The 13,586-nt window shown below is 37.1% G+C and overlaps 1 protein-coding gene across 1 annotated transcript in view; it reads left to right on the top strand.

Moving 5' to 3' along the window:
* Positions 1 to 13,586, top strand: part of DNAJC13 (DnaJ heat shock protein family (Hsp40) member C13) — a gene marked incomplete in the record, with an annotated part of 3,140,357 nt that overhangs the window by 1,328,450 nt on the left and 1,798,321 nt on the right. Inside the window, 1 exon segment of the mRNA XM_044066722.1 lies at positions 2,039 to 2,053. Within this exon segment, the coding sequence (XP_043922657.1) occupies positions 2,039 to 2,053 (15 nt within the window).

Genomic DNA, 13,586 nt, shown 5'->3' with positions numbered 1-13,586 from the left:
ATCCATGTCTATTAAATCAAGTACCACTTCTCTTAGCTCATTTTCTTCCAAACTGAAGACATATCCCTTGTTTTCCATTTCCTGTGGGCATTCTTTAGAAAGTTCTATAGCATCTTCCTGTGGTACATTCTCTTCAATTTCATCCTGTGCCATACGTTGCTCTGTCATTTGGGAGCTAACTGGCCTATCACTCCTCAACATTGACTGCATCAGTTTTTCCACAATTTCCTGTTCCTTCCCTTGCCGTCTAGCTTCAAGTGAATGTTTGTACTGGTTTCCTGTGGAAGGCTCCAAAATATCTTCATATGGCACCTGACCATTTGCTTCCTGTTCCACTGGTTTCCCCTTAATTTGGATATCCATTGCTCGATCCTGTTGTGGTGCTTTCTGAATTAGATTTTCTACACTGAATCACTTCACTTCGAAGGTACTCCATAACCTCAATTTCTGTTTTTTTTAACTTCTCAATTGCTAATCTCCTTTTCTACTTTTCCTCGGTGGTCTTACTTTTTCTGTTGTGAAGTTTTCCATGTCTGTATTCCTTTGCCTGTATTTCTCTTCAAATATCTTTGGTGCTGCTCTTTTTGTATTGGTTAGTTTTGCTTTCTTCTTTGCATAAATATTAAACCACATTAAATCTCTCTTTACTATGTCCATATTTCTTCTTCAGATGTCTCCTGATTTTCCTGGTTCTCCTTACTTTGGGGACTCACTCCATCATGCTGTGGTGTAGTCTGTATTAGACCTTCTACACCAAATCCTTCACTTCGCAGGCACTCCATAACTATAACTTCTATTTTTTTTCCTTCTACTTTATTAATCTTCTTTTCTACATTCCCTCTTTATGATAACTTTTTCTTGTGAAATGTTCCATATCTGGATGCCTTTGCCTGTATTTCTCTTCGAATATCTTTGGGGCTGCTTTCTTTATATTGATTAATTTAACTTACTCCTTTGCATAAATATTGTACTATATCAAATCTCTCTTTCCCATATCCATATTTCTTTTTTACTTTTCAAATATCTCTAGGTTTTATTGTTTATATTTTTTCACTTCCTGAGATGCTCCTTTTTCCAAACAGATCAAAGTTTTTTGATCTATATACTGTTTTTCCCAAATCTGTTCTATTAATAAACACAAATTTTCATTTGAAGCGTCTGACAGTTTTTCCTGTGGAAGTATTTTTCTTTCCTCTAATTTCTCTCTCATTCGTTTTGTATATCTTGCGTCTGGAAGTTCTAGGCTTTTTGCATAATAGTAACAATACATACATTTCTCTATTATTCTCAATAGTCCACTTTATCATCTTTATGGCTCTTCTTTGGCCTATCAGTTTTTGTGATTTTTGTCGACACTACTTCCTTCTGCAATGGGGGTGGGGCATCCTCCCCTGGGCCTGGTCTGGTCCCATTGTAGGAATGTTTCCATATTTTGAGGTTTCTACACTGTCAGTTTTTCCAGTCCTGGCACCGTGTGCCTACTGGGATTGGGCACTTTTTATCCTGCGTCTTGTGTACCCGGCTGTTTTTTTATTTTCATCCCACTTCTGTCCATGATATATGCCATATAAATACAGTCTAAATATCTGTTATCTTGGTGAGATTTTATGAAAAACAGGGTTCACCTCCTCATGAAGGTACTCACCAAGACTTGAGAATAAATGCAGTTTCAGCAATACTTCCCCTTGCTTGCTGACTTCTCTCTATTTGGGCCCTTTCTTTGTATGAAGTGCTGTATGTTATGCAAATCCAAATTATGGCACTAGTACATGTAGTGGGGTATATATGCTCTGTAAGTAATAGAATATGTATCAAGGAAATAATTTTCTGCTGAATGTGCTGTTAAAGAGGAGAACCAGAAGTAGATCCCACCAGAGGGTGACACCTCAAAGTTCAGTTGATAGTGGTAAGTGCTTCATTGCCTGTTTTTCACTAATGTATAATGCAGTTGCATTAACATTTTATAAGACTATTCAAATCATATAGGTGAATATTTTCTTGTTTACTGTTTTCTTTCCTTTTTTTTAATCACATACAGGACAGGAATAATGTGGTAAGTGAAGATGCCTGGTCATTGTTTTATTTGGCAATGTTGCATGTTAAGCAGTAACCCCCACGTGCCTTATGCTTGGCTTGTAGTTTGGTGTTGTCCCTGTTTATGGGTAATGGCATAACCTGCTTTCCCTGCTTTGTCATTTTTAGTTAAGGTGCACTGGACTAACATTTAATTTTAGGACTGCTCTTGTTTTAAGGTAGCATTAGTTGTGTCGTTTGTAAGGGTTTCTGTTGGTAGTACCATAGCGATGTTTGCATTTTGGCATCTTTGTAGCCATTAATTTATATGTTTGTTTTCAGTGTTTGCTGTTCTACCCATTTTTCATATAGTGTCCATTTGCTGATGATCCTTGCAATTTCTGAATGCATTTATTATTGTTTCTAGTAATTTGATTTTCTTTGGAAGTGGGATTGTAGGAGTAAATTATAACATTTAGATTTACTTAACACCTGAGCTGCATTATGTACTTCCAATGAAGGCCAATGCTGGCCTAACATCAACAAAAGTACTAAGGTAGGTGGCAATAGATTCCCATATGCAACTAACATTGCATGTACCCACTTCAGTTTTTCTCACCATTGAAAAAAGGTTGTGTTTTGCATAATTTATATATGGCTTGGTTGTTACGGGAGTTCTGATGTCCTATTTTAGAAACTTATTTTCTTAATTTTCATGCTTCAAGGTTACATCTTCTCTGTCACGGTCAGTAGTGTTATGTATGTGGTACACTATTGAACTAAAGCCTGTGAGGGATTCTGTCCAGAGCATATGTCCTATTTAGGATCTGGCCATGACACACAAAATTGCATTTGTTTAAAGTTTAACAGAGCTGCCAGGTTTAGAAAGCTTAAAGCTTTGTCTTCCTGTGTAATAGAAAATTAAAAATGATTGAAAACATTCATAAAACATTGTCTGAAGTTCCTCAAAATAAGAAAATTAAAGAGAACGAAAAAAGCAGAGTGTGAATTTCAGGTAAGTATACGCTCCTCTTTTGGTTTGACTGAAGAAGGGACGTTTCATATCAGTGACTTTTACGTGTTTTTCATTTAACAATTGTTAACCAGGTAAGTCAGCTGCTCCAAGAGACACTTTTCAGCCATATCCAGAACCAAAGTTTCAGGTGCAAGTACATAAAAAATAAACATTTACAAAGTAAAACATAAAAGTAAAAACAGCAGCATGCACTTAAAGTTAAAAATATTGCACAGACATTGCATACAGAAATACTAAAAGTATTTTAAGGCAAGTATAGTACATAAGCAGCAATAAACTACTTCAAACATTGGTTATGTAATGCCTTTGAAGCATTTGCATTTCTTTTTATTTCCAATGTGAGGATTCAGAGATATCTTGAAAAGTTTAACATTTATCTGTCTTATGGATTCAGGGCTAGTGCAGCTAAGCTCTTCTTGAAACCACTCCAGAAAGGGCCACCAGCACTGGAACAGACATGTTTTAAAGTAAAGACAACAACAGCATATGCTTAGCTTCAGTTACCAAATGTTATTCTGCTGATACAAGAAAGGCAACAAAAGGGAACAGTAATAATGTTGTGGCAGTGGCGGCTCGTGCCATTGGACTGCAGCAGCCCCCCCCCCCCCACCAGCTGTGGAAAGAAAAAGAATTAACAAAAATAATAAAATATTTATTTTTGTACACATACTACTCTTAGGTTAGTTAGTTATACTGGTTGGCTGCTCCTTAGCTGTCCGACTGACAGACTTGCTGTGCTATTAGTCCTGGAACTTGAACTGCGCATGCTCGTCAAGTTCTGGGTTTTAGAAAAAACAAAAAAGCAAAAAAAAAACCTAGGGGGTTTGTAAATCCAGACTGCTATAAAAGCAGTCCAGATTAAGGAGAGAAGGCATCAGTGTCATGCCCAGAAGTCTATGCGGTTCGTAATCCCAGTAAAAGTAGAAGGAGATGGGACTGCCACGTCTGCAGTCACATACATGATGTGGGTGGCTAGATGGGAACTGATTGGTTCTCACTCCCTTCTCTTCTTGCACTCTGCGTGCTGGGAAAACGAGAGTGAGAATTGAAACGGTCACTTTGATTTAGTCTTACTCTTAGACGGTCACAGAGTTCAGCAGTTCATCACCTTAAGTTTCAATCGGGAATCAGGATCATCATTTGGAGGATGGAAGATTTTATTTATTTATTTTCAGTTGTTTAACCAGGATAGTCCATTATGCCAAAAGAACCCGTTTTCAGTGGAGTCCTGGGGAGAAAAGCTCCACACGCAGATTACAAAAAGATTACAGTGATTAACATTTTAACAATTCTGGTTAAAAAAAACAGAACAGAAAATACTGAGGTTACAGTCAAAAATAGAATGGATTTTTTTTTTTTTTTGAGGGGAACATTGCTCTAGTAGGATTAAGAATAAGTAGTTAGATGCAGTAGGCTTAGAATTTGCTAGATGCAAATAAGTAATTTGCTAGATGCAAATAAGTTGTTTACTAGAAGCAAGTATGAATTTACTACCTGGAATTTGTGAGATGGAAAACTGTAGGAATTGGGGAATAGGTTATGTGGGATGGGAGCAGGAGCATTCCCATGTGGATGTTAGATGTGAGTGGAGCGAATTTTTTTTTTTTTTTTTTTTTTTTTTTTTAAGGATGGGAGGCTAGTGATGGTTCGAATGGAAGGAGGGAGTTCCATAGGCGTGCTAGGGAAAAGAACAGGAGATTTTGTCCTGGGGGGCGAAGGGGTCTGTAAACTTGTAGTGGGTTTTGATTGGTTGATCTTAGAAGTCTTTGTGTGTGGTGCATTTTAAAGGTAGTAGAGAAGGAGGGACAGAGGGATGGCTGGAAAATGAGTTTGTGTGCATAAGTGAGCTGCGTATAGGAGAGGTAGTTGGGAAGCTCTAGCCAGTTTAGTTTGTGGAGAGGTGCACAGTGATGGGTTGATGATTTGTTGCTAGTGGCGAATCTGGCTATTTTATTATAACAAGAGGACAGTTTAGTTTTGAGAGATGATTGTAGGTTTGTTAGAAGAGGGGCACCATAAAGAAGGGAGGGTAAGATAAATGTAGTAGAGAGAGTAAGCTTAGTAGCTGAGGTGAGGAACCGATTGTGTCGGTAGAGCATGTTAAGTTTTTGGTGGTTTTTTTTTATGTTTAGTAGTAGATGGGAATTGAATTTAAGCTTGTCATCGATTTGGACTCCTAGTAGTTTGGTTTCAGATACCAGTTCAAGAGGTGTATTATTTTGGCTGGTGATGGCGAATAGTTTTCTATCAAAGGTATTAGTTTTAGAGGGGGGTAAATATCATAAGTTTTGTTTTAGCTGCATTGAGTGCTAGATGGTTGTATTTCATCCACTATTCTGTGGTAGAGAAGGCATTTTGTCAGCTTTAAGAGAGTTGAGATGGATGAGGCAGCGCAGATGATTGTAGAATCATCTGCATATTTAATAATGTTAGCATAAGGGATTGAGTGGAAAAAATCATTAATGAATATATTGAAGAGGAGGGGGCCCAATATAGAACCCTGTGGGACACCTGTGGGGGTGTTGAGGAAGGAGGAGGTGGCTTTTTTCCACTTGACAGCTTGTTGCCTGTTGGAGCGATAGCTGGTAAACCAATTGAGAGATGAAGGTGATAGGTTTAGGTTAGACAGTTTAGTAAGGAGTAGGTTATGAGAGATAGTGTCAAAGGCCTTAGAGAGGTAGAGTAGGATGGGGTAGATACAGTGAAGCCAGAATCTCTAGCTTTATTCACAGTTTCCAGGAAGGATAGGAGGGCAGTCATGGTGCTATGATTGGGTCTGAATCCGTGTTTGGTAGGAGTTAATAAGTTGTTGTCCAAGAGGTAGGGAAGGAGTTGAAGATGGATACATTTCTCTGGGATTTTTGAAATGGGAGAGAGGATGGCAATGGGCCAGAAATTGGTGATGATAGTATTATTGCCACCAAGATGCTAAACGATAATAGAAGAACCAATATTTAGAAGGGTGAATCCTAAGACAGAGTTAAACTTGAAGGTCTACCACCTGCTGTAGTCGTAGTTGAGACACTAATATTGTGCGAAGGTGGACAATGAAGACAAAGCAGCTATAGCATTAATTTCTGCATTTAATCTGTGGGAGATGCTAGCTGCCAGTGGTAAGCGAGTGTTTTGGATTTCTTGTTTTATAATTCACTTAGGTGAATTGTTTCTTATCTAAGAAGCAGCCTTTTTCATTTAAAGTAAGCAAAACAGGACAAGGTATAATATGAGTTACTAATTTTGGAATTACTTGTCCCTACTCTCCCTGTCCTTGTTATGCTCTTAAATCAAGTAGCTCTTGATTGCCCACCTCATATGAAAATTGACTTTAGAAGTTCCTCCCAATTTTATTTTATATGCTAATACTGATGAATATTAGAAGATTGTATTTGGAAAGCCCACCAACCTAATTCATCTTCCGTTTCATACAATCACATCCACAGGGTGCAGCCTGCAACAGCATTAAACTCCTTATCCACCTTACTTTCTAGTGATGTCCTACAAAAACAGTAGAAAAGACCTAGCTAGTAAATAAGATATATATGCACACACACTCAAAATGAACATTAGCAGCTAATTTATCAATATTAAGGACGGAGTACATTATAAAGCTGTCTAGGTTAGAGACATAATTAATGCATTTTACTTTTGTTAATGAGGAATCCCACAGTAGTGGTGCAGCGGTAGCGTTGTCGCCTCACAGCAAGATGTTGTCCCATTCGATTCTCAGCTAGAGCATCTTCTGTGTGGAGGCATGCGTGAATGAACGTGCCTTCGTTGAAGGTTGTGCATCAGGGCTGGTAACTCGGCACGTAAAAATTCACTACCAAACATTAGTGGACCGGAGTTCCGCTGTGGTGACCCCTAATAAGCCGAAAGACACAACAACAACTTTTGTTAATGAGGAATTCATGATAATGAGCAGTCAAATCTGAGCCCTTATAAGAACTCAAATTCACGGAAACTGAAAGCCAGTAACTATAATAAACATATGCAATATTTACAATATCCTCATATATACATTGTGTGTGTGATTGTATGAAAATGTTAGCCACTCAGCTTTATTTCAAGTTTTATTTTGAATGGTGTAGTATAACAATTAGAAACAGATATGAGGATTTTTTTGTATATCATACTTTGTGGGATTTGCATGGATCTTGATCTCTGTAATCTGACTTTTTTTTTTAAACTATATAATATTTTCAGACCTGTATGTTTTCACGGATGTCTGTACTAAATTGTTTTTGTCACATTTGAAAACTACATCATTATAGGAATTATTGTGACTTGTGTTTTAATGACCACTACTTGTGATGAATGAGGATTTTGTGCAAGTTGATCATGTTAGCTGAATTAAATAAAAGCTTTTGGAAATGGGTTACAGGAATTGGTAGGCGTTAGCTAGTTGAAAGTAATGCAGCCTGTCTGTGAAAGGTGGCCTGCATAGGTTTTGAAGGATGGTACAGCCGTGAGAGACTTTTTGACTACCTATGATGATCTTGGCTGTTTTATATGTTTGTGAGTTTTCTTAAATCTCTGTATGTATAAGGCTGGTGATTCAGTCTTAGCTGTGGGTGCAAGGAATTGCTTATCTATTTAAACTACAGATTGGATGTTATTCTCTTCCTAGAGTTGAGCATGTTTGTTCTTCTATAAAACTAGTTCCAAGTATTTTATTTTGTTGGAGTGGAATATCACATTATTAGCTAGAGTTTTGATTTGTAGTTTAGGAAAATGTTGACTTTTGTAGTGGCTGGAACAACATAAGGCACAGTTGCTCTTAGAAGCAGAATGTGAAATAGTCAATAGTCAAAAGTAAAGCAGTATATCCAAACATACGTAGTATACTTATGAAGTGATAAAAGTAATTCTGCATGAATTTCAGATATTTGTACCCCTGAAAATGTAAATATAATTAGGGTAAAATATAATCCAAGTCCAAATAGCTTTTTCTTTGAGGTTCTGCAGTCTAGTTATTAAGTACAAGTGGTATAACTGTATGTTATGAAGTTCAGGCAGGAAATCTTGCTCGTTCAAAAAATGCTTGTAATGTGTAACAGAGATTACTATTTTTGTGCAATTCACACTTAAGTTTGTAAAATTGAAGTTGCAGAGTTTATATGCATACTACTGCAAACTATAACTATTAATGCATTTCCTATTTTCTCCAGAAAAGTTAGATTTCTGTTTTAGTTAAAAAATACATAACTACATGTCTTCAAGCAAGTATTTACAAAATCATCATTGAATTTAAATTGCAACATTATTGTATAATTCCAAGCTATGGATCATTTTAAGTTGTATCTTACTTTTTAAATGTAGGAAAAACACTCTTGTGTAAGAATAACCCAGTGTACCATGAGATGTGAACTAGTAAATGACAAACTGGTGTCTAAATTAATGAGCACTTGAAGAAACATTTGCTTAGTGAAATGTTATTTCATAACACTGGCAACAAACTTTTGGAATTCTGATCAGGAGTTTATGTAATGAAACCTGAAGCATTGTTGTACAATTTAATCAGAAAAGTTAATTTTGAGTCACTGTGTAAAATTAAATTTGCAAATAAAACTTTTGACTGTGTAGCATGGGGACTCATTCATGACATAAAGAAAACATGGTTCCCAGATGTTATGAAATACTGCTGTTATGGCAATTTGTTGAAATTCTGAGAAAAAATAGTACATTTTTTCATACCTCCATCATATTGTTGCAGACTGCTGAAGAGTAAGATGTATGACTAGAGAGGGTAAGAAGATGATGGAAGAACCTTTCCTTTATTGTAGCAGCTGTTTTATATGGATAATAAATGCACATTTTTCTTTTTTCCTTTCTTTCCTTTAGGAACATATGTTTATAGGGTCATAGGAGGTTACTAGGCTAATGACCCCAGGGCCCTTACAAGCCTAGCCAAATTTTACTCTCTATTTTCAGGATTAGCACCCATAGCCCCTGTCCAAGAGGGACACCGGTGGAACCCTCAGGGTGAACTTACGGTTACCCATCCGATCATCTTGATTGCATTTGAGGTGCTCTGCTTGACATGAAGTGGGAGCCTTTAGCAAACGTGTGATAATCTCTTGCAGACAAATCTGTCCTCCAACAGGTTCTATTAATGTCACATACCAGGTTAAGGCCATTAGTGTGGGTAACCTGTGTACCCTTTGACTTACAGATATGCAATATTTTCAATAAAGCAGGGTCAAAGATCGCCTTATTATGCAAGGCAGAGATCACTGCTGAGTAGTCTTTATGAAACAGAATAAAATGACAGTGATTTCAGATGTTCCTCATAGGACTCATGCTGAAGACCTTGAATTTTCCGTGTGAGGAACATTTGTGGTTTCTTAAGTTGCTCCAGGTGTTTGGAAAGGTACATACCAAAAGGGGCATTGTACTCGATTATTGGCTTGATGAGGGAAGAATATAGGGAGGTTATAGCTTTTTTTTTTTTTTTTTTGTGGAGACAATGCCCTTACTTATGAGATGAGCAATATAGAATGCCCTTATTACTACTGTGGAGACATGGTAATCAAAGGTAAGGTTGCTGTCAACTTGTGTGCCCAAGTGTCTCACCGCTGAGTGCTTACTTAGAGTGTTATTGATGTGGCTGTTAGCAGGAGCATCACCCTTACCAAAGGGGGATATTAATAGAATTTTTTGTATTGAGTTTAAGGCCATGACTTTGGCACAGGTCATTTGTGTAAGACCCTCTTGTAGGATGTTTACATTATTTGGAGATTCTATGACTACTCCCAGTTTGCAGTCATCAGCAAACCTTGTCAGCCACAGACCTTTAGTTTTAGCTTGCACTTTGGACAAATGGATTCCAAACAGTAAAAGTCCCAGGCAGGGGTGGCTCATGCTATAATTAGCTGCAAAGTCCCAGAACCTGAACTGAGCATGCGTGCTCAGTGAGTTCTGTAATTCTTGACTGCTGTTTATGAAGGGAAGGCATCAGTGTACAGATGCCCAGAAGTCTATGCAGTTTGTAACCACATAAACTGGAAGGAGATCAGACCGCCACATTTGCAGTCACATACGACATGGATAGATACTGATTGTCTCTTGCTGCAAGGGAATTTGTATTTATTACAAGCGAATGATACAGGGTATGTGTGTGTGTGTGTGTGTGTGTGTGTGTGAAATGCTCCAGTTAAATATATGTGGTGGCTAGAGTTATTCAGGCTCGAACCCTATACCTTGGGTTCAAGTAGCAAGAGCCTGAATTCATTATCCACCACCACTTTTGAAAACTGTCCAGATTTTTGCCTCATATTTTTGTTGTGTTCTGTTTCTCATAAAATCTGTAGTTTTCTGGATTTGTGTAATCAGTGAAGGATTGAATTCACTAAATAATGACAGACATTTGAATTTCAGACTTCATATTTTTCAGAAAATACATGGTAACACAAAACCTTTTATTCTAGCAATTTTCTAAGTTTATAAGATCAATTTTTGAAGTCTGCCCCTATTTTGGGGATGTAATCTCCCATTATTGGCTTTGTCCAGTTTTTTTGTGCTAAGAGGTTGAGAGCTATGATGAAAATTGAATTCACTGAATATGTTTGGGGGCTGTATTCCCCATTATTGACTTTGTCCAGGTGTTTTGTGGCAAGAGGTTGAGAGCTATGGTGAGAATTGAATTCACTAAATGATAGCCATTTAAGTTTGTCTTCCCGTCTTTCAAAAAATGGCTGATTTGGCATAGTGGTATGTTGCTCTGACTCTAGTGTACAGGGTCCTGGGTTCAAGACTAGGCAGTGAAACACATGGTTGCACAACATTTTATTCTAGGAACTTTCCAACTTTATGCAATTGTTTAAATGTGTCCCTGGTTTTGGGGCTTTTGCCCCCCCCCCCACCAATAAAATTTGGCTTTTTCCAGATTTCTTGTGCTGCAAAGTTGAGAGATGCAGTTTTGTCGAGTGGATTTTACAAGGAGCTGAGAGCTTCAGGGGAAGAGACGTTTAATGCTGCTTATACTGAGTGGGGGGGGTACTTACTGTCCACACCTAGGGAGCTAAGTCTGTGTAGGATTTCTGTTGCACAATTGTCCCGACTAAACTACACCTCGCAACTCTCCAAATTTATAGAATTAGTAGATTTTTGCTTCTATTTTTGATTTGTTAGTCATATAATTAGTGGTTTTCTGGCAAATCGTGTAGGAATGAAGTAGTTAATAATGACACATGGAGTCTCCAACTTCTTACACTTCAGAAAAATCCTTGCGAAAGCAAGATATGTTATTCTGTCAACTGTCTTAAGTTTATACAAGAGCAATTTTTAGTAGTTTGTTCCCCCAATATATTTTGGCCTTTTCCAGATTTCCTGCATTAAGAGGTTGAGAGGTACGTGCAAATAAATCACTTTATAGAATTCGGAATATGCTAATGAAGGGTGTTGATGCCAGGCTGTATGAGGCAGTGTATACTGTTTTCCTTCTTCCTCCATACACTTTTGTTATGTGTGTGTGTGTATATATATATATATATATATATATATATATATATATATATATATATATATATATATATATATATATATATATATATACACACACACACATATATACACACACACACATATATATATATATATATATATATATATATATATATATATATATATATATATATATATTTATATACACACACACACATATATATATATATATATATATATGTGTGTGTGTGTGTGTGTGTGAGACGGCTGTGCCCTGGCCCAGCAATCAAGAAGCCACAATCCTTACCACTAACACCAGGGAAGGGCGTCTCATATAAGAGGAAAGGATAATAAATGCAAACAGTAAAGTACAATTTTCCTTACGTGCACACAGAGATCCCAGTCAGTCTGGGGCTGGTTGCTCCCCAGGTCCCCAATAAGACTCCCCACTGGTGCAGCTATAGGGTCTAGATATCAGCCTAGCTGGCAAGCTAACCTCCAGTACCCTCTCTGTCCCACCAGTGCTTCATGTCATTGCCCAGGTAGCTGACACACCACACACATTTTTTTGTGATAAGTATTTATACAACTTCACAGACACTCCTGGGAAAGGCTGACACAGATTCTCCAGCTGTGCCCCTTTACCCAGACTATATGGTAGTAATTACTGCCACCACCAGCTAATAACTATTAGCTACCCAAAGGCCCATAAATGGGTGTCCAATTATTACTGTGCAATATTATCCAATTGGTAAGTGTGACTAATCAGGCTAGGGCTTATTAGAGTGGCTTTATACAATAAACTCTATAAATATGCAATGTACTCTGGAGCTTAACTTAACTCTGCAGAAACCAGCCATAGTTGAAAAAGGTTTAAAAATATTTAATAATATATAAAAAAAAACAATACTACTACACCACAGTGCTATCCAAGAGTTCAGAGATCACACAAACTTAAAACAATACAGTAGGAAAGTTCTGATATAACAGAAAAGCACTTAATTCTAATCTTTATAGTTCTAGCTATTTCTACAAGAAAACATACTTCTGAAGTACTGCTTACATAAAGAGAGCATAAGTCAGTGCTGAGAGTTGGATATCAAGATCAACATGCTTGCAGTCTCTCTCTCTCAGCAATAGTTTAAAATCACTAACATTCCTGCTGGGCCCTCCCAGATTACATCATTTTGACACTTAGGTTTTCCCAGTATACACATTACATCATTTTGACACTTAGTCTGGAGTTCCCATGCCAACAGGCTACATTATTTAGCAAGCTAGCACCTGCTCAGGAAACTACAACAATAAAAGACATTTCATATGTACACTCTAGTAATTATTCCTCAAGTTAAAATAATAGAATGTGATAGCACAGACCAAATGACTCCGAGCTCTGCAGATCAAAGAAACCTACAAGACATAATTTTTAATTTCAAAGAACATTTGAAATGTTTGGCTTAGTTTTCCTTGCAACAGATGGCAGTGTTGCTACAGTCTTGAAGTTCACATTTTACAGTGTTTTCTTTCATTTAAGAAACAAGCCTGTATTCTACATTTATATTTACAATGATGGAATTGTGTCAAATTCTATTTGACTAGGCTGGTAGCCATCACCCCTTCTTCCGCAATCTTCACATATATATATATATATATATCTATATATATATATATATATATATATATATCTATCTATCTATCTATCTATCTATCTATATATATTTTTTTTTTTTTTTTTTTTTTTGCCAGGGTGAGGTCTTTTATATTTTTTGTGCCTCTGATGTAACCTGTTTTCAATGTTATAGATTCCCTTTTTCTTTGGCATGGAAGCTTTGGGGGAACAGAACCTTGTTCCCAAACCACTGTTTTTTTCCACCTTTGCTCAAGCTGGATCCTTTCAGCAATTTGGGCTTGTGAAAGGTGCATAAAGCTGTGGATTTTGGCCAGCTGTTAAATTCTAGTTTGGATAAAACTCCTACAACTTGGGCTACTGCTACATTGATCTACTGAAACATTTACCGTCATGGTAAGTTTGCTTACAGAGCAATATTTTACACCTTTAGTTAGCATGCTGTGGAGTACATGCTTTTTGACTGCT

This window comes from Protopterus annectens, chromosome 3.part1 (assembly GCF_019279795.1).
Source record: "Protopterus annectens isolate FY-2018-M chromosome 3.part1, PAN1.0, whole genome shotgun sequence".
In the NCBI taxonomy this organism is placed as follows: Eukaryota; Metazoa; Chordata; order Ceratodontiformes; family Protopteridae; genus Protopterus; species Protopterus annectens.
The sequence above is the reverse complement of the archived record's forward strand: the minus strand, read 5'-3'. Positions and strand labels throughout refer to the sequence as shown.